General features: G+C 39.8%; 4 protein-coding genes across 8 annotated transcripts in view; 2 read left to right on the top strand and 2 right to left on the bottom strand.

The window, feature by feature from the left end:
• The window catches only part of m6pr (mannose-6-phosphate receptor (cation dependent)), a 10,381-nt gene extending 7,560 nt beyond the window's left edge, over positions 1-2,821 (top strand). The window contains exon 7 of the mRNA XM_010788434.1: positions 1,060-2,821. Within this exon, the coding sequence (XP_010786736.1) occupies positions 1,060-1,182 (123 nt within the window). The 3' untranslated portion in view covers positions 1,183-2,821. The remainder of the gene's footprint in view (positions 1-1,059) is intronic.
• Positions 2,822-3,570: 749 nt separating this feature from the next.
• Positions 3,571-9,988, top strand: phc1 (polyhomeotic homolog 1). 4 transcript variants are annotated; one of them, XM_010788432.1, is made up of 14 exons: positions 3,571-3,781; positions 4,778-4,920; positions 5,040-5,150; positions 5,232-5,309; positions 5,402-5,551; positions 5,653-5,844; positions 5,991-6,704; positions 7,036-7,171; positions 7,296-7,474; positions 7,555-7,618; positions 7,718-7,805; positions 8,017-8,188; positions 8,710-8,947; positions 9,042-9,988. In XM_010788432.1, exons 2-14 carry the CDS (start codon positions 4,804-4,806, stop codon positions 9,191-9,193), a joined length of 2,391 nt encoding a protein of 796 aa, XP_010786734.1. In that variant the 5' UTR covers positions 3,571-3,781; positions 4,778-4,803; the 3' UTR covers positions 9,194-9,988. The 4 variants fall into 4 exon arrangements, with proteins under 4 accessions (XP_010786734.1, XP_010786732.1, XP_010786733.1 ...); XM_010788430.1 differs by having other exon boundaries at positions 3,572-3,781; positions 4,799-4,920; XM_010788431.1 differs by having other exon boundaries at positions 3,572-3,781; positions 4,796-4,920.
• Positions 9,989-10,172: 184 nt separating this feature from the next.
• styk1b (serine/threonine/tyrosine kinase 1b) lies at positions 10,173-14,907 on the bottom strand. 2 transcript variants are annotated; one of them, XM_010788428.1, is made up of 10 exons: positions 14,747-14,907; positions 13,545-13,600; positions 13,255-13,425; positions 12,328-12,666; positions 12,022-12,203; positions 11,852-11,926; positions 11,410-11,618; positions 11,210-11,250; positions 10,901-10,997; positions 10,173-10,808 (listed from the first exon to the last, which is right to left on the bottom strand). In XM_010788428.1, exons 2-10 carry the CDS (start codon positions 13,597-13,599, stop codon positions 10,616-10,618), a joined length of 1,362 nt encoding a protein of 453 aa, XP_010786730.1. In that variant the 5' UTR covers position 13,600; positions 14,747-14,907; the 3' UTR covers positions 10,173-10,615. The 2 variants fall into 2 exon arrangements, with proteins under 2 accessions (XP_010786730.1, XP_010786729.1); XM_010788427.1 differs by having other exon boundaries at positions 14,459-14,906.
• Positions 14,908-15,785: 878 nt separating this feature from the next.
• On the bottom strand, positions 15,786-18,232 carry LOC104960399 (glutathione S-transferase kappa 1-like). The gene is made up of 7 exons (XM_010788426.1): positions 17,859-18,232; positions 17,692-17,773; positions 17,154-17,282; positions 16,881-17,026; positions 16,514-16,630; positions 16,323-16,416; positions 15,786-16,082 (listed from the first exon to the last, which is right to left on the bottom strand). The coding sequence occupies exons 1-7, from the start codon at positions 17,925-17,927 to the stop codon at positions 16,033-16,035; spliced, it is 687 nt and encodes a 228-aa protein (XP_010786728.1). The 5' UTR covers positions 17,928-18,232; the 3' UTR covers positions 15,786-16,032.
• Between the last annotated feature and the right edge of the window lie 2,265 nt (positions 18,233-20,497).

Below are 20,497 nucleotides of genomic sequence, written 5' to 3'. Positions count from 1 at the left end.
GTCTCACGGGCCGTATACGGCCCGGGGGCCGGAGGTTCCCCACCCCTGCATTAAACACTCTTCAAAAAAGACAAAACAATAAATAAGGGACCTTTTGAGCGTCAGCTACACATGTATCTGAACCAAATGCCCTGAGTGAAGCCGTTAGTCTCATCTGACTGACCCAAGGGTTGGTGCTGGTGTGACAGGGAGGCTTCCAAGTGTTCGAAGCAGATGTCAAGCTTTCAGTTCATGGCTCGGTGGGGGGGAGCAGACCCACGTGAGACAGTATCAACGGCTGTAATGTTCAGTTTGAGGAGTGTCATTCTCTCTGGGAGCAGGAAATGGTGTCAATTCTCGGACCTGACCATTAATGTCATGTAGAGCAGCCATAGCATCTCTGTGACAGCACTCAGCCGGACTGTAGCAGGGTAGAACTGGGTGACTCTTAGTGAAGCCGTCCAAGGCCAGAGACAAAATGGAACCACGTACTAACAAAAGGGACACAAGGTCATCAATGTCTCTCTTTACCTTTGGCCTAATTGTAAAACAAATTTGTGGAAAAAATGTGGAACACTAATCCATCATCATGTGAAATTTAGAGTTAATTTAAATAATTATTTATGGGTTGAAGTCAAATGAACATTAACATTAGAACTAAAGTCAGTCAAAATTGGACGTGCACGGATCAGAATCTACTCAATACACCATTTTCCCAGCTCTGTAATGAAAAGGATAACAAGATTAGGTACGGGAGTTTTAAAACACTATTCTAGTAGAGATTAGAGGACGCGTCTAATGTTGTGAACAAAATTATCAAGTCAAAGTTATTTTATTTATTTTATCTTATGTACCACATTTAATTTAATAATTAATCTTGAATTACTAATAACTCTAAAGAAGGCAACAATTTACAATGTGGATAAGGTGAATACTTATCCAAAGTGTGTGTGTGTGTGTGTTTTTGAACATTTTGAATTTTGAAAATCCAGATAAAATGTGGCCAATGTTCCCTTTTTAAAAGATCAGGCTCATGTGACTTATTTTGTTTTAATTCATAAACTTTATCCCCCCATACAGGATGGTTGTGACTTTGTGTGCCGGTCAGGAAATCGTGAGGAAGCCCCCGCTTACAGAGGAGTGGCAACGGGGCCTTTAGAAGAGGAGCCAGAGGAGCGAGACGACTACTTACTGCCTATGTGACCTCCATATGTCAGGAATGGGACAGACATGTTCACTATGTGACACAGCATACTTTTTCTCAAGTTTCAGGTTGTTGGTAGACACAAGTCTTGTTTTATCTTGTGCTGGTTTAGGTTAGCACCTGTCAACACTTTGCTTGTATTCCAAACCTGTGCCTAAGGCAACTACTGTGTGATCTGCTTGTCACTTAGGAGGGCATGTTACTCATTGGGCGGACATACATGTCTGCTCTTACTTCCCCATGCATTTAATTCAGCTGTTTGCTGTCAAACAAATGAACGATTCATCCAAGATTACAAGTGACAATAAAGATTGACTCTTCAATGGAAATTTGGCACAAAAGGGTGAAGTTAAGAAGTCGGGTTTCTGATTTGAGCTCAATGACATATTGATCATCTTTTCCCACTTAGCTAATGATTGTTGTTCGAAGTTGGTGCAGGTTGCAGCAAGCTGTTTTTTCTGCGTCATGGTTCTGCACTGACAGGTGCAGGTTACAAAACACAAGTGCTTTTGCTTGTGTCATTTGGCTTTAATCAGTTTGTTTTTGTGTTTTAAAAGTAATATGAGAATGCAAATGTTTAATGTTTAGTTCTGTTACTATGCTCACACCCTTGCTTAAGAGGTAGAAATCACTGCAGAAACCATAGCTTGACTGAATTTGAGTTTTAGTTTGGTATTTTCTTTTCTTACACATTTTGGCGAAAATATTCCACATCACTGCTAATGTGTACCTAACATGTTCAGTATTTCCAGCTTTCTGACTGACATCTAGGCTAACTAACATCTTCCATTTTGATCAGAAAGGTCAACATTTAGTTAAGTTGATGTGTTAAACTTACAAGTTTGGTGTTTGAAGCAATGCATCCTGCTAATTTATCAGTGAATTGTATCTCAAATCACTATTGTAGGCTTGTTAATGCTACTACACAGTGATGGATATTTGGAAGGATATGAATTCTGCTTTTCATAATGTATGATTTGAAAAAAGTCTGGTTTATATCTACTTGTATTTTCATAGTAATATAACATTTGCGGCAAAGGAACAATATTCATACTCGCAAGATATTTAACTAGGAAACGTATGTTTGGTTAACGGCAAATGCACAAACACTAACAACGACAACAATATTTTAGGAGGATAGATCTGCAATGTAAGCATTTTCTATACACCTTTATTCAAGTTTTTATTTTTTATGGTTGTAAAAATGTTACAGCTCTGAGGATAAAATGATAGGTTAGTTATGTCGAAATTATGTTAAAGTTTCAGTTGTGAATTAACTTACTATATTATTGTGAATGAGTGAGAGGACTTACGTTTGTTTGTTTGTTGGATTTTGTTTATTTTTCATGATTTGCTTTTTTGTGTTTATTAGCCTTTTGTTTTGCTTAGTTTGGTGAAGTCTGGTGGAAATGGTCACTCCTGTGGATGTAGTGAAATTACCAACCTCAAGATTAACATAAAGCTGTTTTGGTTCAAGCATGATTTCAAACCACCAAGCTTTCTGTTTGTTTCTTAATTTCACCAAAAAGGAAAGTAGCTTATGTGTGCCCCTTGTAGTGGTGAAGTAAGTACACACCCAAGTGCACTCACTCAGATGTAATGAATGTAAAATGTTTTAATAAAAACATTTCATGCACAGATCTTTTTTTATTAGTTTATATTTTAATGGACCTCGTGTTTAAGTTTTTAATTGCTAAAGTTGAGTAGCGTTTTGATTACAGATCTTCTTTTGGCAGATGTTTTGGTGAACACCATATTGCAAGAATTGTTTTGTTTGGGTATTATTTTGGGAAAATCCTCATGGAAGTATTTTAACCTTCACAGTCTATGATTATAAGTAACTAAGAACATTTACTCAAGTATTGTACTTAGGTACTTTTTAGGCATATTTGTACTTTACTTGACTATTTCCATTTAATGTTACTTTATACTTTTACTCCACCACATTTCAGGCAAATATTGAACTTTTCAGTACACAGTTATTTTTTACTTTATAAATATGCTAATATGCTAATAGTATATATATATACACAGCAATTTAAAAATCTAAATTTGGTCCACATCAAAAAGTGTAATGCTCTTACAAGTATAAAAGCAGGATAATATAATAATCAGTATAATAAGAAACTTTGTAAAGATCCATTCTGCATAAAGAGTACTTTTATATTTGATGCTTAAAGTACATTTAGCTCATAATGTTGTACTTCATTTTATTCTTAGATGGGACATTGTGCATAATGACTACTTTTACTTGTACATTTTTTATGCTAATACCTTTGTACTTCTTAAGTAAAGCATCTGAGTAATTCTTACAACACTGATTATAACTCTTATAGTTGCGTAATTAATCCATGCAATCACTGTGTTTGTTATTGTGTGTTTATGAGCTCTACAGCCGCCGGTACATGTGGTGGCAGTATGCTTTAGGTGACGTTTGATTTATCCACCACCACACAAAGAAGAAAAAGAAAAGGACTGTGAGGGGCGGGGTTTCGTTGGAGGCAAAAACTAGCGATCGTTGAATGCAGTTAAAACCAAGATTGCAAAAATAAACTCATGGGCATAAAAGTGTGAAAAGAACAGGAATACCAAGGAGAGGTAAACACACAAGCACGCTGGAAAACACTCAGCTTTGACTTTTGGAATGATGATAGCCAGTTAGTGCTAGCTTTCTGCTGCATTGAGAAGCTAGTTTTGCTAGTTAGTTAGCCTATCTAGCTTATGGTAAACTAACGCTGCAGCTTTACTTCTTTGCACCAAACTAACTGCTTTCCACCTACATTTATTATTTCTGCACTCGGTTTTTGTTCTAACCTGGGTATGTGTGTTTTATTTACGGTATGTCAGACTTTTGCTAAGAGATGGATAGGCTAACTTGTAAAGTCCATTGTAGTTAGCAACAGCTGGCTAGCTCCTTTCTTGGTGTTTTGAGCTTTCCTCCATGTTGTTCTTTATCTCGCACTCATTTATCATGTTGACAGCTGGTTTTCATAATGAAAATACCTCAATGCTCATTTGTGTGACTACCAATGGCATAGTAGTAACGTCTGGCAATCTCGTTATCAGTTAAAAAACTGTTAGACAGGGGTCCTCGGAAAGAAGAACTTCAGTAGCCCTGAATAAAAACAATCCGAGTGCTGGTTATTATGAGGGTGAAACGTTACTGCAGCAGCTCTCTGGAGGACTTTTCTGTTTGATGTCAACACTGGACATTTGAAACATACTGAGTCAATAAGCAGTTCACTTTTTAGTTAAAAATAAATAAATACAAGTTGTTCTTGCTTCTGTTCAGAATATAGCAGTTTGTTTCAAATATGTATTTATGTATGGATGTTGCAACTAGACAGAGCTTTAGCAATACTGTATGTAATTATGATCATGCTACTAAAGCTATTGAATTGAATAAGAATGATTCAAGTTTTAATATGTGCATTTATTTATGTGCCCCCTAGCGAAAATAAAATGTCTAATTGCATGTTTAACTATGGTTAATGCTAAAATCTTATATGTTTGTTATATTGCAACCAGGCAAGTTCTGATATTAATACAGACACTTATTTAGTGCAAATATTTTTGCTCTTTGCTTTTAATTAGTTGCTTCTGTGTTTTGAGTAGCAACAATGGATGCAGGTGAAGACCAAAACACGGGCACCACCAATGGAAATCCACAGACAACCGGGAACTCTCGTGCGCCCCAGATAGCCCACATGTCTCTATATGAGAGGCAGGCTGTGCAGGTGTGAAAAACGTCTTACTATGTTTGATGAAAATAAACATGTTTGTTGTCTTGAATTAAAAACAACTGTTTAGTATACATCTTATATCTCTGTGTCTGTGTGTATGTTTGTTTGTTTAGGCTCTCCAAGCACTGCAAAGACAGCCAAATGCAGCTCAGTACTTCCAGCAGCTCATGCTGCAGCAGCAGATTAACAGTGCCCAACTCCACAACTTGGCCGCCGTGCAACAGGTAACCCAAATTATTACATATAAAGGAAATCAGTACAAATGCATGATAACCAGAAGAATAACATGTATCTCATTGAACCAGGCGACACTTGCAGCCAGTCGTCAGTCCAACACCCCAAGTAACAGCATGTCGCAGGCAAACACCACTGTAAGTTTCGTTGTAAGTGGCTTGCATTTATAAATACATACAATCTTTTTGGAATATTAAGTTAGGTTTGATAAACATGTCTAATTTTGTTCTTGTCCTACCAGGTCAACCTAAGTACCACATCTACAGGAGGAAACGTGACTAATCCCCGTCCCCACGGCCCGGCCACTTCCGCAACAACAACAACGACAACAACTCTCAACCAGTCAGTGCTGCTGGGTGGAAACTCAGGTCAAGGACAGATGTATCTGAGGGTTAGTTAAAAAATAGTCTGCGCTGTGTCAATTTTTGAGTAAGCACTATTAAATGAATGCATATTTGACAAGGTTCACAATCTCTTTTGCTCTTTGAATAGGTCAACCGCTCTCTCAGGGCTCCTCTCGCCTCTCAGCTCATCTTCATGCCTGGTGGTACTGCGACAGCTACTGTAGCCACAGTTGCCCAGACACAGCCCCAGCAGCAGCAGCAGCAACAAAAACAACAACAACAACAACAACAGCAGCAGCAGCAGCATGAAGTTGCTCCTGCCCAGTCGGACAATGACCAGGTTTGAGCACCATTACCCACTGTACCTGTAAAGTGTATTTTCAGAGGCATGAATTGTCATGGGAGTGCTATTTAACACCACCAAGCACAACCCTGCCACTTTTCTCAAATGCATTTCGCCACAATTGTCTCCTTTCTATTTTACAGGTGCAGAATCTAGCCCTACACTGCGCCTCCACTCACAGAGGAGTTGCTGTCAAGTGTGAGCTTCCGGAGAGGAAAGATGTAGCTTTCAGTCACCAGCAGCAGCAGCAGCAGCAGCAGCAGCAGCAGCAGCAGACTCTTGCCCAGACAGTTCAGCTGCAGCAAGTGCAACCACAGCATCAGCAACACATGGCCAAAACCAACTTTGCTCAGCAGACCACTGCTATGCATTTAAAGGCCGGTACTCCTGCTGCTTCTGTGGCTCCTTCCTCCACCTCCTCCCAAGCACTCCCTCTCTCCCAACTCCTCCTGTCCTCTTCTGCCACCCCCATGATCCTGGTGCCCACCTCAAATGTTCCTACCACCACCCAGGGTTACTCCATTGGCACAGTAACCCAGAAAGCCAACATTAACACGCAGACTCTGGTGGTGCAGCCTTTACAGCAGGCCTGCACTCCTGCAGAAAAAGGACCAGTGCCAATCCAGCCCAAGACAGTTCAGGGACATCGCTTACCTGTGCAGATGTCTCCTCGACACCCACCTCACATCCTCCCAGCACCACCTCACAATAGTCACAACCCTCCACACATCCCCGTGCAGCTCGTGGGAGCCAGGCAGGGCTTAGCAGGAAACGCCCAGGCTGTGGCCCTGGCACAGGCCCGATGCAGCATGGCCCAGGAGAGTACGGCTGCTGGGAATGTCAACAACAGCACTATGGTAAGATCCACCAATGAAAGGACGTACTTTTGCGACACTGACACTTCTTTGGTTTGGTTTCATTTAACACAAACAGTAACATTTATTTCAACATCAAAAAGCAACAACAATTTGATAAAAATAGTAATGTTGGGCTCTACCAGTAATAGAACAGAAATTGCGAAAGACATGCCATCGAAATTTCATTATAAAGCAAAACTGATACATTTTCAATTTGCATCTATCATATTGGATTGTTAATCATTGAATCAGTCCATATCATTGTATTAACTATCCTTGTACCATAAATTGTAACGGGTTTGATCCCTCCCCCCCCCCTCCATGTCATTAGATAAAGCCTGCGATTGGCTCTTTGAAGAGAAAATCTGACTGTGATGCATCAAATGACATGGCGACAGAATCTTTTAACTCTGCACCCATGAAAGACGCTGCTCCTCCGTTATCCCCTGCCCCAACAAAGGACTCGGGTATATCTGGTTTTCATCTCCAATTCAAGCATATAGCATTAGGAGCAATCCTAAAAAGTGTAACTAAGTCTATACATCTGTTTGAAAGCTCATCATTTTCCCTGTTTAATTCAATTCTCGCTAGCTCTCCCTGCAGCAGCTGCCTTCTCATGTCCTCCCACCCTGTCCTTGCCTCTGCCCTTGTCAAGAGTCGGGCACGGGGACAAAGACAGAGCTCCTGTTCCCCAAGCTGTGGTCAAACCTCAAGTCCTCACCCACCTCATCGAGGGCTTTGTCATCCAGGAGGGAGCTGAGCCCTTCCCCGTAAGTGTGTCAGATCTTCTATGCACTATACACTATTTTCTGACATGGTTTCCTTACTTGGCTTGTGCTTGATATGACAGGTTGCTGGACTTCTCAAAGACAGAGATTTTGCCCTGGTTGGTCGTTCAGAGAATGGACCTCCATGTAAGTGATGGAATAAATAAAAATAATTACACATGATAGCATGAAGTGCATCATCAGTATTTTCAAAAGGTGTAACCGAGTTGTATCTCTTGTCTGCAGTGTTAAAGTGTGAGTACTGTGGAAGCCTCGCCCCAGCCAGCCAGTTCAAAGGATCAAAGAGGTTCTGTTCAAATACTTGTGCAAAGAGGTAGGATTTATTTTTACTTACCATTTGTTGTTATGTTGGTTTGATGTTTGGTAATGTCTTCATTCCTCCAAAAACTCTACTGTGCTTTACATCAATGATAGTTTAACATAGCCAACATCTATACCAGGGGAAGCCACTTAAGTAAAAGCTCCAAAACGACAAACATCTACAAATCTTGTACAGAGTTTTGACTGTGCTCCTGGATCCACAGGTATAATGTGAGCTGCAGCCAACACTTCAAGACAAGCAGAGGGAGGAGTGGTGGTGGACTGCCTCCACCTCCCCCCCCATCTGAGAGCGCTTCGAGGAGAAGGGGCCCGCCGCGCAGGAGTAGCTCTAATATCAACTGTGATCAATTATCAAGCAGGCATCTACCTGTTAAGGTAAGAGCTGTAAAGGATGAGACCGCTGATATTCTTATTCTCATCATTGTTAAAGAATTGCTTGAAAATAAGAAAACCAGCAATGAATTAATTTACCAAGTATTGCAAGTGAATCTAAAAACAGTTTTGGTTATATTTACACTGTTGTCCATGAACTATTAAAAACCTGTTAATGAGCAAACATTTTTTTGATTAAATGACACGTACTGGCGTTTATTTTTGAGTCACACATACCGCTGCTACTGCTGAGATGTGATAAATGTGTTCTGATAACCTGCTGAAAATAGTTCAGTTCGTTGCAGAATTTCCTCCTTGAAAAGATTGACACCTTTTTGTAGAGCGATAGGGAATTGGCCCCATTGGCTAAGTCAGTAGGGAAATCCGACAGTATTGATAGTATATGGAATTTCTTGAACAATGGCGGCCTTATGCTTTATATATCATTCAGTGGCATTATCCACAAATGCAGCGTACTCTCTGAATCAACCTCTTCTTTTGTTGGTCCACTCTTTTCATTGTAGTTTCACTCAGAATCCAGTCGCTCGGAGGACGTGTCCAGCGACGGGGAAGAGGAGGAAGACGATTCTCTTTCGCTGTCCCCAAGCTCCTCACACTCCTGCTCTCGAGCCGAGCGCAGCGCTCCCCCGTCTGACAGCTCGGCTCCTGGTAGCCTCCCACTAGAGGAGGCTAACTTCCTCTCTGCGACTCCTGGGCAGTGGAGTGTGGAGGAAGTCTGCAGGTTTATCTCTTCACTTCAAGGTTGGTGTTTGTTCTTTTTAGACCACAGCTTTGTATGCCCTAGCCATGCCTCCTCTTTGTACTAATCCTATACTACCTGTGTGATTGTGTCCAGGCTGTGAAGAGTTGGCCGCACACTTTCTATCACAGGAAATAGACGGGCAGGCTCTGATGCTGCTGCGAGAGGACCATCTCATCTCCACCATGAATATTAAGCTCGGCCCCGCTCTCAAGATCTGTGCATCCATCAACACCCTGCGTGAGTGATGCAGGGACTTCTTCAGAGGGACACCAGGATTCCTCATTCATGACTTGTCCCTAGAATAAATACCTGGAACTCTTTTAGTAAAAGTTCAAAAGACTAAGATCCATGGGGACAGTGAGGATTTTTTTAACAAAACAACGGTTCGGTTCACCCCCAGTCATGTGGAGACATGGGATGGATAGTTTACGGACCTTGAATGTGCAAAAACATGTTTTATGTATTGTGTTATGTGTGAGTGGTGAGCATGGACAGTTTTGGGTATCTATGTGAGTCATGTTTGTCAGTTCTTTGTTTTGTTCTGTCACAGTGAGTAGTCTTTTGTATGTATACTCTTATGAAACTGCCATGTGATAATTGGTGCTAGGTCAACTAACTAGGACAACATCTGCTGGTTTCTAAAAGAAAAGAAACGTTGCCTTCTGGATGTATTTCAAACGGTGCTTTAACTTTAGCGATATGACATATATATATATATATGTCCTTTTAGTAGTTATTTGTTTATTTACTGTAGATGTTCAATCCAGGCTCCGATCTCACCGAGCAAAGGACACTCATAAAGCCTGGGTGTATAATTAGTTATTTTTTACCAGTTATTAAAAGTTTAGTTTTGTATCTTTTACATTTTGTACTACAATCAAAATTATTTTTCCATGGATACAAAATAGTTTTAGTAGCTTTAATCAACCTAACTACCTGAAAATAGGTATTCCTCGTGGTCTGCTCTTTCAAGGGTTGAGTGGAAGCGCTCTGTGTACACGAATGCAGTACTGCCAATAAACAATACCTGAAAATGGAAATATTGGAAATGGATGATTTGTATGAACTCCCTTTCAATGGTCACACACATTTACACAGCACCACACACACAGTGATATTTAGTGTCTGCATTTAACCCATCCTAGTATTAGGAAGGTGCTGTAGCACCTGTTACTGGACCTGTGTGTGTTTAATACCTTTTGACTTAAAAAATAAAAACTTATATTATTTTATTCACATTTGATTTTTGTAAACATTTTAGCTTATATCTTGCTCGTAGAGGTTAAATTATATTACATCTCTTAAAATACATTGGCTTTAAGTTACAAACAAGATCTATAAACTGTCATACACCAGTAGAAGTTTAGGCTGAAGCGGCCGTACATCAATCAAGTTTACATCTCTTTATTCCCTCGACAGATGAAGACACACATGATGAGGTCTTACTTAAAAGAAAATGAATGGTTCCCAAAAGAAAACAACTTATTTAGCATACCCTTTTTTGTTTCCTCTGTGTAAACCAGTAGTCCGAGAATATATAGAATAATAGCTTTCATAATCAAAGTTAAGACCTCTTGACCACCGGAAAGATATTATTCTGTAGAAGTGCACCAGTGGGGTACCATCGGGGAGAATAGTGCAATTGAATTTGCTGGCACAAGTTATGATCAGAAAACAGTGTAGCTGTTGGTTTCCCCGTATCCTGCCTCCTGCAGGTACTGCTCAATGTTTACTGTCCCAGACGCCTTGAGGACTTTGTCCGAGGCACTTTTCTCTCCTGAGACCAGCTTACGGCTCACCTCAGCCAGGTTGGGTCGCTCTTGTTCCTTCCACTGGCAACACGCCTTAATGATGGAGTGTCTGAGAGAGAGAGATTAGCAGCACATCAGTTAAAGAGGGAAGCTCCACTTCAGGTTTGGTTGTGTGGTCTGATGCATGGAGTGGATACTTACAGTGCGTTGGAGCATCCTGAAGGTTTTTTCAGACTTTTCCCTCGTTGATGAAACTGCAGAAGCTCATTAACTGAGATTTCGGCAAATGGAGCTTCACCTGGAAGGAAAAGAGGTGAATATAAGAGTGGGAGATGATATTAAGGTAAATGTATTTTCACATTGCATCATCAATGTATTGTGTTTTATAACACATTTTCCAAAAAATCACAAAAAGCTGTTGTGCGTATTTGGCTAATCTAACCAGTGATGATACTTGATCACATTGAAGATTTTTTGTAGGTACATTATTTAAATCTAAATTCAACTTACCCAATGTTGCCATCTCATACAGTAAGATACCAAGTGACCAGCTGGAGAGGAACACACAGACATTAGTTACACTCCAACATAAACTCAAAGGACATAAGTCAATAAATGATCTAGTGTTTTATGTTGCAACAGCAGCATCTGTCTTGTATTGGAAGATATGAACAAGAGACAATGCCAGAAATGAAAACAGAACAACTCACATGTCGCTGCTCGGCCCAGCTGTTCTCCGAGCTAACAGCTCTGGTGCGTGCCATTTCTTCATGCTGGCTTCCTCTTTCTTAGTTTCTCCCTGGGTCTTCCTTGTGTAGACGCCATGCAGGCCCCAAAGCTTGGCTGTGATATCCTTGGTGACCAGAACGCTGCGGGCACGAATTTGTCCGTGGAGTAGATCTTTGCTGTGAAGGAACTCCTGTTTGGGTAACACACAAGGTAAATCTCAGGATTAAAAACACATCATCTGTGCAGTTTATTCCAGTTCAGTCAGGTAAGAGGAACAGGAAAACCAAATCCCTCCCCAGCCAAGTAAGTCAAGGAAATCCAACAATTGAACTATAAATAATAAATATTGTAAGAGTATCAGCTTATTGTAAAGCAGAGATTTGAGAGTGAAATATGAGGTCTGCGGGATGTTAGCATACTGACCAGAGCTGAGGCCACCTGAGTAGCCATGGTAAATATTCGTCTCTCAGTCATCTCACATGGAGGGTCTGCATGTTCCTAAAAAAACACACAGAGAAGTTAGATTGCCATTCAAGGATGATAGATGAATTTACGTTGCTCAAATATATGGTTTATCAGTTTTTGTAGTATACCTGTCTGCATCGCCACAGGTAGCTGAGCAGGTCTCTGTTCTCCATCTCCTCCACAACTGTAACCAGTGGAGCTCGAAGTGAGACCACACCGAGAAGCTCCGGCAGGAAGGGGTGGGGTCCCAGCTGGGAAAGGAAAGAGGCAAAGCCCAGGAAGTTGTGTCTCTCTGTGGCATCAGCAGAGTCTGTAAAGGGCAAGAATGAGAGGGATATGAGGGGTAAACAAACACTGCAGTAACAGAAATCATGTCCTCAAAATCAAATAAGACAATTAAGAGCTTATTTTGTACGTCATTTTAATCATCTCACCATTTAGGACTCTCAGCACCACGTTCCTGTCTTCCATCCGGGCCCTGTAGAGGGACACGGAGGAGTCGGAGCGCAGGGAGAAGGCCATGGTCAGAGGAGTGACCAGGTTGAAGGACTCGGGAAGCCTCTGGCGGGGCAACTCTCTGGGCTGGGCGATGGGAGTGAAACTGGGCTTTAAGGGCTGAGGTGGGTGGTCGGGCGGGAGTGGAAGAAAGGGTTTGTCCATAGCCACGGTGAGGTTTTTGGAGAGGTAATTGCTCGGGGGGTTGAAGGTGGAGTAGGAACTGGGCACCTCCAGAGCGATACTTTCATGCTCCATGACATTTATACCTGGTGGAGCTACAGACAGAAAGTCAAGAGAGAGACACAGTAAGTATCATTAGAGACAAGAGCAAGCATTCACATGAGAATAGGTAAATATAACACTTTATTTGTGAAGGACTGGAAAAAACGATGTTGTGTTATTAAATTGTGTTATACAGTGAAGCCAAATGTCATGGGTCCCTTTTATTACACCAAAAATGCTGTTAAATGCATACAAATGAAGGCGCAAAGATTAAAAGTTGAATGATTTGTAGAAACACTAAGTAAAACATTGATTCCAAAAGTTAGAAAAGCTGTATTGTGTTATGTTTGTGACCACAGCTAGAAGTACATTTGACCACCATGATAAGTCCATGATAATTCAGTTTTATAGATTTTCTGCTGAAGAAAAGTATAGTTTAATGTGGGACAGTATAAAAGCTGATAAAGAAAGAAAAGAAAACTGTTTATAATTAGGCCTACAAGAATCTATGCCTGGAACCAATAAGCTGACTGTTTGCTGGCAGTGTAGATCCAATTTAAAATGTGTGACATTGTGTTCTGTGATTTAATGTATTCATACCATTACTAACAAACATATTGCTGTCTATTTCCCAGTCTTACCATCGATGCCATGCAGCACTCTCCTGGGAGTCGACTTTGAGCCCTGCAGACGGATGCGATCGACTTTCTCTGGACAAAAGTGCAGCAGGAAAATAAAAACCACAGTGACCAGGAAGATGGTCAGTAGCAGGATGGGCACAATGATCACCTCCTGCTCGTAAACACGGATCTCTGCAAACGGGAACAGACACAAAAACACATCAAAGTCTGCTGTACAGTAATGTCAAAGTGGCCGGACCAGGTTAATGTCAACATTCCTCACACAGTCTGTCTCAGCTGGGAAAACTTACCACAGATTGTATCTCCATGCGAGCAACGGGAGTCTGCCTGCGATAATGAAGACATCCTGTCAAGAACAAAAAGATTAATCAAACAAACGTCACTCAGTCATGCTTTATATTGCTTCCGTATGCAAAAATACTTGCAATGGCTTAAAGGTATTTTGCATTTAGAAAACAACACATACGGTGACAGTCATGAAAGCATGGTTGTCTCTGTGGCTGAATCTGTGGAAGAGCAACATGACTCTTGTAGGTATCCAGTGAAGGTGTGTGAGCAAATGTGTAATTTAAGAGTTTGTAGGCCTATCACATTCTGAGGTGTGCTAAGACTGTTTCCTCCAGATACTTAGATTAATGGCTCTGACGCCTCACTAAATTGCTTTTGTTTAAATCATCTTCATTTGAAACTTATTTCAACACCTTTGGTCTTTCATACAGACCTCAATCATTGGCAAATCAAAAAATTAAGTATTAAAATATGAGCTTCAACAAAGCTGTATACAATAATAAAATCAATCATCTCATGCTGAGGAATATGTGTGTTGTATATCTGAATTCAGAGCTGCTTTGTGTACAGGAACAGTAAACACTTCCAACACACCTTAAACAACCTGATCATCCTTTTGTGTCAGATCCAAGCTAAGTTGTAAACCTGTTCATCTGCATTTTTAAAACCATAAATGTCAGCATTGCACAACACGCCCTGAGGATAAACATTAAAAGGCAAATGGAGCATCGGATTGCACACACAAACTAGTAGTATATTACAATAATCAAAGAACTAGTGTACATAGAGAGAAACACAGCTTTTACTAGATTGATATCATGTATAAACCTTTACTATACCTAACAGCTTAACGACATAATACAAACATGTAAAAAGCAGTGTAGGATAAATCACATGCAATGAATAAAATCCTTACCTCAGCTTCTCTAGATGTGTTTTATATCCCCAAATTAAATTAGTAATCCTTGTATTCCAGGCTCATGTTTTTCTCCTTCTCACAGTCAGACACTTTTCTTACATCCTCCCAGCTTAATGTGTTGTCCTGGTTCAACCGCGCTGCTCAGATCTTCATTGTCTTGTTTTTCTCAGGTGATTTGTCAAGCTCAGGGGATCAGTGCGCAGCCCTCTGTTTGCCTATGTTACACCTTGTGTGTGTTTTCTTAACTCCACCCTCTTCCCCTTCTCCGTCTTCTCCTTTACTTACCTTTTCCTTCTTCCTCCTTTCTGTCACTCGGCCGTGTTTAAGAAGAGATACTTCACACTGATATCAGGTTTATGCCCTGCCTTTCTAAGAGTTTGCTCTACCCCATTCTGCAATTAGCTTGTTTCAATAGAGTCGACATATGTCAGCTACTACTGGCCCTGCCTTCTCCTCTTTGTTTGGGAAAACTGGTCCTGTCACTTTGTAATTTTTAGGTTTTTCGTTACACTTGTTTGGCTCTCATTGTACTGAAACTTGTATGACAAGCTTTGCCAGCGCTGAAGTCTTTATCAAACTGCATTTATAAACAGGTTCATACATTAAGAGTGGAAAAGCAATCCCACTCAAATGTTGCAAGTACCTAAACAACAATGTAACATTACTCAATTACAAGTAAAAGTCCTGCTTTAAAATGTTTTTACTCAAGTCAGTACAGAAGTTTTGTCGACAAAATGTGGAACTATACTTATTCTGCAAGGAAATGAACCGTGTACTGTAAGTGATGCGTTATTATACATTAGGTTGGTAAACTGATGCAACAGTTTATTTAACTGTTACAGCTGAGTTAAGGAGGAACTAGTTTTAACTGATTTTTTCCGATGGTTTTGGATGGACCAAGATCAATCTGAGGGATCATAAAAGCATGAATTGGAGATAAAAGTAAAAATATTAATGTTTTGCTACACAACTTTGCCTACATTTTTTGGTACTTTTGAAACATTGTTGATCTGTTTTGTGTAGATGAGCTACTTTACCTGACTGAATTTGTTGCCATCCCATGTGTAACACCTACAGTAAGTTTTGACATTTAATATTTATTTCATAACAAAGTTTCAACAATCCATTGTTTATCTATAACCACATCCTGTTTAATGTTTTAAGGCAGTGGAGTGTATCATATTTATTATTGCCTTGTCTACCATAAACCAGACTAACAGACCGTCCCACTACCAGTAGAGCCACATCACTAGCAGGACTAAAAATTGTAATTTGGTTTAACAATAAACGAATTAACACAATTGCATCATTTTCGTTTATTTGTATTTAAAAACAAAAAAGAATCTGGAAGAAGTCAATGTTATTTTTAATATGCACATTAATATTAGTACAATGTTATTTTACATTATATACACAACTATTTGTTATAAGGTATTTTGGAAATACACTGCCTGGTTTCAGAAGGCATAGACAGAAATATGCAATTTCAAAAATTAGGAAAAATCCAAAGAATTCTAAAAAAATAAGAATCTGTGATTATACCGACGGTGTTCAAAGGCAGCTTCTGTGTCTCACAGCTTGGCAGTCGGTTTTTCAGGCAGAGGTCCCAGCCACTTCTCCCCTTTAATAGAGAACAACATGAAAATAGGTAAGAATCCTAAACAGTTTAAGCTTGAAACAAAAGAGAAAGCCACATTTTCTAAAATGGTCAAAGGTTTGTCAGTCTTAATATAAAACTGTATATTTCCATAGAAAGTGGTGTTTATTTATCGGTGACTTATAGAGAGTGCAATGGTATATTAATGCCATGTCAAGTGTCATATCTTACATTTGTTTGCTATGAATGCAGAGTAGGACTCACCAATACAGTGGGCCAAGAGCTCAAATCTGTCAGATCCGAAGAACAGTTCTGGTTTTCCATTTAAGTGACAAACCACAAGGGGGAAGCCAAATGCCTGGAAAGAGGAAATAGGAGAGAGTTTGGTCAGCATTGCATTATAATGTTTGATCTCTCTTGCAAAAATATACAACGTTAACTGAAGGACAACTGACCCCATAATCGAGGGCCTCCTCTGTTGCACTTTTCAGCTTCTCTTTGATCTCCTGTGAGTTGCACAGCTCCAGGGCTCTCTTAATCTCGCTGTCAGACAGTCCTGCTTTCATTGCTGCCTGAAAAATAAACGTGAAAACCAGCGGTACATCCTAAAGCTGGGGTAGGTAACTTTCTAGGTGTCATTGCTACTTGTATCCAAATACCTGAATGAGTTTACAGGCAGATACAATGTTTTTCTTTATTTTCAGAGCATTAGATTGATCGATTAAGAGAATTTAGACGCTTTTATGACAAAAATGCTTCTAAAATGAATAGTCTACCCTAGGTGTATCTTCTCAGATAGAATGAGCATGGATGTGTCGGTACCTCAGACAGTGATGCAGGCTCAGTGATGTCTCTGTCCTCATACCAGATCCTTCTCCACAGCTCCCTGGACACCCGCTCCACCCGCTCGTCTCCACTGTCTTCCATCTCCTGTACGGCTGTCACAAACCGCATTGCATTCAACGAGCCTATGAGAAGGAAAACAGATGAAGACCTGACTGTGCTGCATTATTAGCTTTGCTTAATTAAGAAATAATACCACCACTGTCATGTGCAAATTAATCCAGCAGTGTTTAATCAATACACACCACGTACCTTTTTTGAACATGGCCTCAGGGACGTCAGCTGGAGGCTTCAGGGGAACATTAAAATACTCTGACAAGCGGTTCAGATCCTTGCCCATGTACAGGAATTTGTTTGGAACCAGACCAGGGGGCTTGTTACCTGTCATGAAAGAAAAAGACTATATGTAACATAACAGCGCCAACAGTGTTTGCACATATACAAGTCAAACTCAAAGTCCAAAAGTATTTCTATTATAGGGCTATAATAGGTAATGCATTAAAGATTGTTTCACATTAATGTTGCAGCTGATAAAGGTTGAGCTCATTTAAACTACTTTATATACAGCTGGGTAGCCTGTGAATCCCCACCCTGCTATCTTGTCTTATCTTAACATGATATTTTATTAGTTGATGTTATTTTGTAAAATGTCTGATACTAAAGTTGACAATTCATTAATGGAGTAAAGTTAGAAGAAAATGGAAATACTCGTAAAGTACAAGCACCTTAAATGCTTGTTATTAGGAGCAGCACTTGAGTACTTCGTTACTTTGCACCACTGTTTATTTACCCGATCCTTGCATGACGCCACCCAGAAATGTAGGTCGCAGTCTGAGCTCTATGTTCCACACTTTTCTGTAGCGGCACATGACCTGTAAACACAAACATACAAACGTGTCTTCATTCTTTCGTCGCTTCAATTGTCAAGCAAATCGGTTGTCGAAACTGTAATCAAACCTCAAAGGCAAGCCAGGAGTAGGGAGAAACCACATCGAAAAACAACTCAATCACTTTCCTGGATGACATCTTCAGGTCTGCAGAGGATTGAGGCTCTCACAGTTTTTCACTTTGATTAAATATGAAGTTAACTGTTAACAGAAACCTTTTCTAGCTACCACTGCGCGACGCGAGGTGTGTCAAAGTTCAATAACTTGATACAGAGTTGCTCGGTTTTATAAAGCACTCTGTGGTGTTATGTCAAGTCAAATCACCACATATTCCCTCAACGGAAATTATTGAAACAAATACCATTTGTTTTATTAAAGCATATGAATTATATAGCTATAAAAAAGCAAAGGTTAGGTAGAGCTAAAGACTTACAATGTATGACCGCCATGATTAAGTACTGCAAAACATTACTGCAAAAGTTCACATTACTGCCCTCTTCCGGAAGCAAATGTACATGTAGGCTAAATGCTTTGGTTACATATGAACATGATAGATACTCTTCCATCTTATCTCTTTTTATATGCGGTTTTATTTTATATTTCATTTATTTTTGCTGTCATCCAAAACGACTGACAATAAGTGCAATCAAACATGAAGATACAGACTACAAAGACATGTGTAGACTACACTTTGATGTTTTGTATTTAAACACAAAGGTGGGAGGTAACTAAGTACATTTACTCAAGTATTGTACTTAAATACAATTTTGAGATACTTGTACTTTACTTGAGTATTTCTATGTAATGCTGCTTCATACTTCTACCCCACTTCAATTCAGAGGTAAATAGTCGCTTTTACTTCACTGCGTTTATTTAAACCCTTTAGTTACTTTATAGATTTGGATTAATGATGTGAAATATAATCAACTCTTAAATAAGACTTTAGTTACATCCGGAGTAAATTCACAAGCTATCGTACAGTATACAAAGTAATTAAAACTAGCTGCACCTTTAGCTTTGATAACACTTTAATTCATCATTAATTATAATACAATAATAAATACAAATACAATAGGATTTGTATTTCAAGAGAAAATGAAGTCACCTGGAAGTTGTCAATGTTATTTTTAATAAGCACATCAATTATATGACTTTGATATGTTACATTATTTATGTACACTAATATGTGTTATCAGAATATATCCTCCTGGGACCCAGCCCATTGAAAATGTCCACTGTAGAGGACATTTTGTTAACATGCATCTCCTTTGACTCTTGTGAGCTACTCTATCAATCCCTGATGTACTGTACAGAGGACATCCTGGTCTTTCCAGTGATATGTCATTGGCCAAAATTGCATGCTGGGAAGTTCCTCTTTCTTTTCATCCAAAATGGCTGGCATACAAAAACAACATGAGGAGAAGTCAAATATTGTTGAATAATTGTAATTTTTACCATGAAAATCATATATATTCTTGTTTATTAACATGTGAGGAACTATATAATTAGTTCTGAAAGAAATTAAATAATTCAAGTTTTCAAATAACAGCTCTTTTATAAATGTCCATTCTAGTGGACGTCAGGACCATCTTCATGGACTTTATGACTCAATATTGTTGCAGGAGACGGAACTGAAGCAGACATTTTCTGTACCAGATAGTTCAGGGAGATTCAGATTTTGAGCTCTCAGATGATGAGAGAGATGATGATTTCACACCTGGGATAGAAGAGGGTCAAGAAGAAGGGGGGGAAAGATGCAGGAGGCTCCATGAGCGCACAGATACAGACAGAGAGACAGATAGGGACGAGCTGGAAAGACATGGCCCTCTGTGGGCCAAGAGTAGCACGTACTGTATTTCTTATTGTTGTTTTTATTTTAAGTGGAGCCATGAAAAATGAGAATTGCCTCAGGAATGCAAGCTTTGTTTCTATGAGCAGGTCAAATGGAGACCACATCCATCAAACTAGTCAAGATGGCCCTACAGCCTGTGCCGACTGGAGTCAATGAGGTACATCTCCCACTACATTGACTACAAAGTCTTTGAAGATCTGGAAAGATTCACCAAAAACCAAACTAGTTTTTTAGTGACCAAATAAACAGCAATGTTCAGATCAATTACTTATTNATACTCTCTGTTTTACTCTTTTTTTTTTTGTCCTTTTAGTGTAACAGACTAAAAATTTTCTGAAAGAAACCGTTTAATTACCACCTTTTATTCATAAACCAAGTTATTGGTTTTTTTTTCTTTTGGTTTGTTCTAAAGACCGAGAGTGTCTGGACATTGAAGAAGAAAATTCTCCGGAGGAGACAGGAGGTGAACAATTGACATAATTTCCGTTAACAAAACTTAGGCAATGTCATATTTTCTGTGGACAGGTGTTGGAGTTTGTCAGTGTGAGGTTTGAGGTGATACCGGTTTCTGGTTTCTCGCCCGTTTTCCTATGGTCTTTGTTTTTAACATCTGGACGTTGGTCCGACCGCTTCTCGACTTAGACGTTATCCATTCGTCGAAACCACACTTATTTAGTTGACACCTCCTCGTTATAATCTTTTACCTTCTGTATGTTCTGGTGAACTAGTATATAGAGGGAGCTAGACCCCAAGGGTGCGTTCTAGAGTGGGGCACCCCAGTTTTACTAGTGTTCTTGCCACTCGTTTTTAGGTCTTGGTGCCCCCCCTGGGATCAGTTACTGGACGTCTCTCCGACC

This window comes from Notothenia coriiceps, unplaced genomic scaffold, assembly GCF_000735185.1.
Source record: "Notothenia coriiceps isolate Sejong01 unplaced genomic scaffold, NC01 NC01_scaffold00031853, whole genome shotgun sequence".
NCBI lineage: Eukaryota > Metazoa > Chordata > Actinopteri > Perciformes > Nototheniidae > Notothenia > Notothenia coriiceps.
Note: the sequence above shows the minus strand (reverse complement) of the source record. Positions and strands in the feature narration are given on the sequence as shown.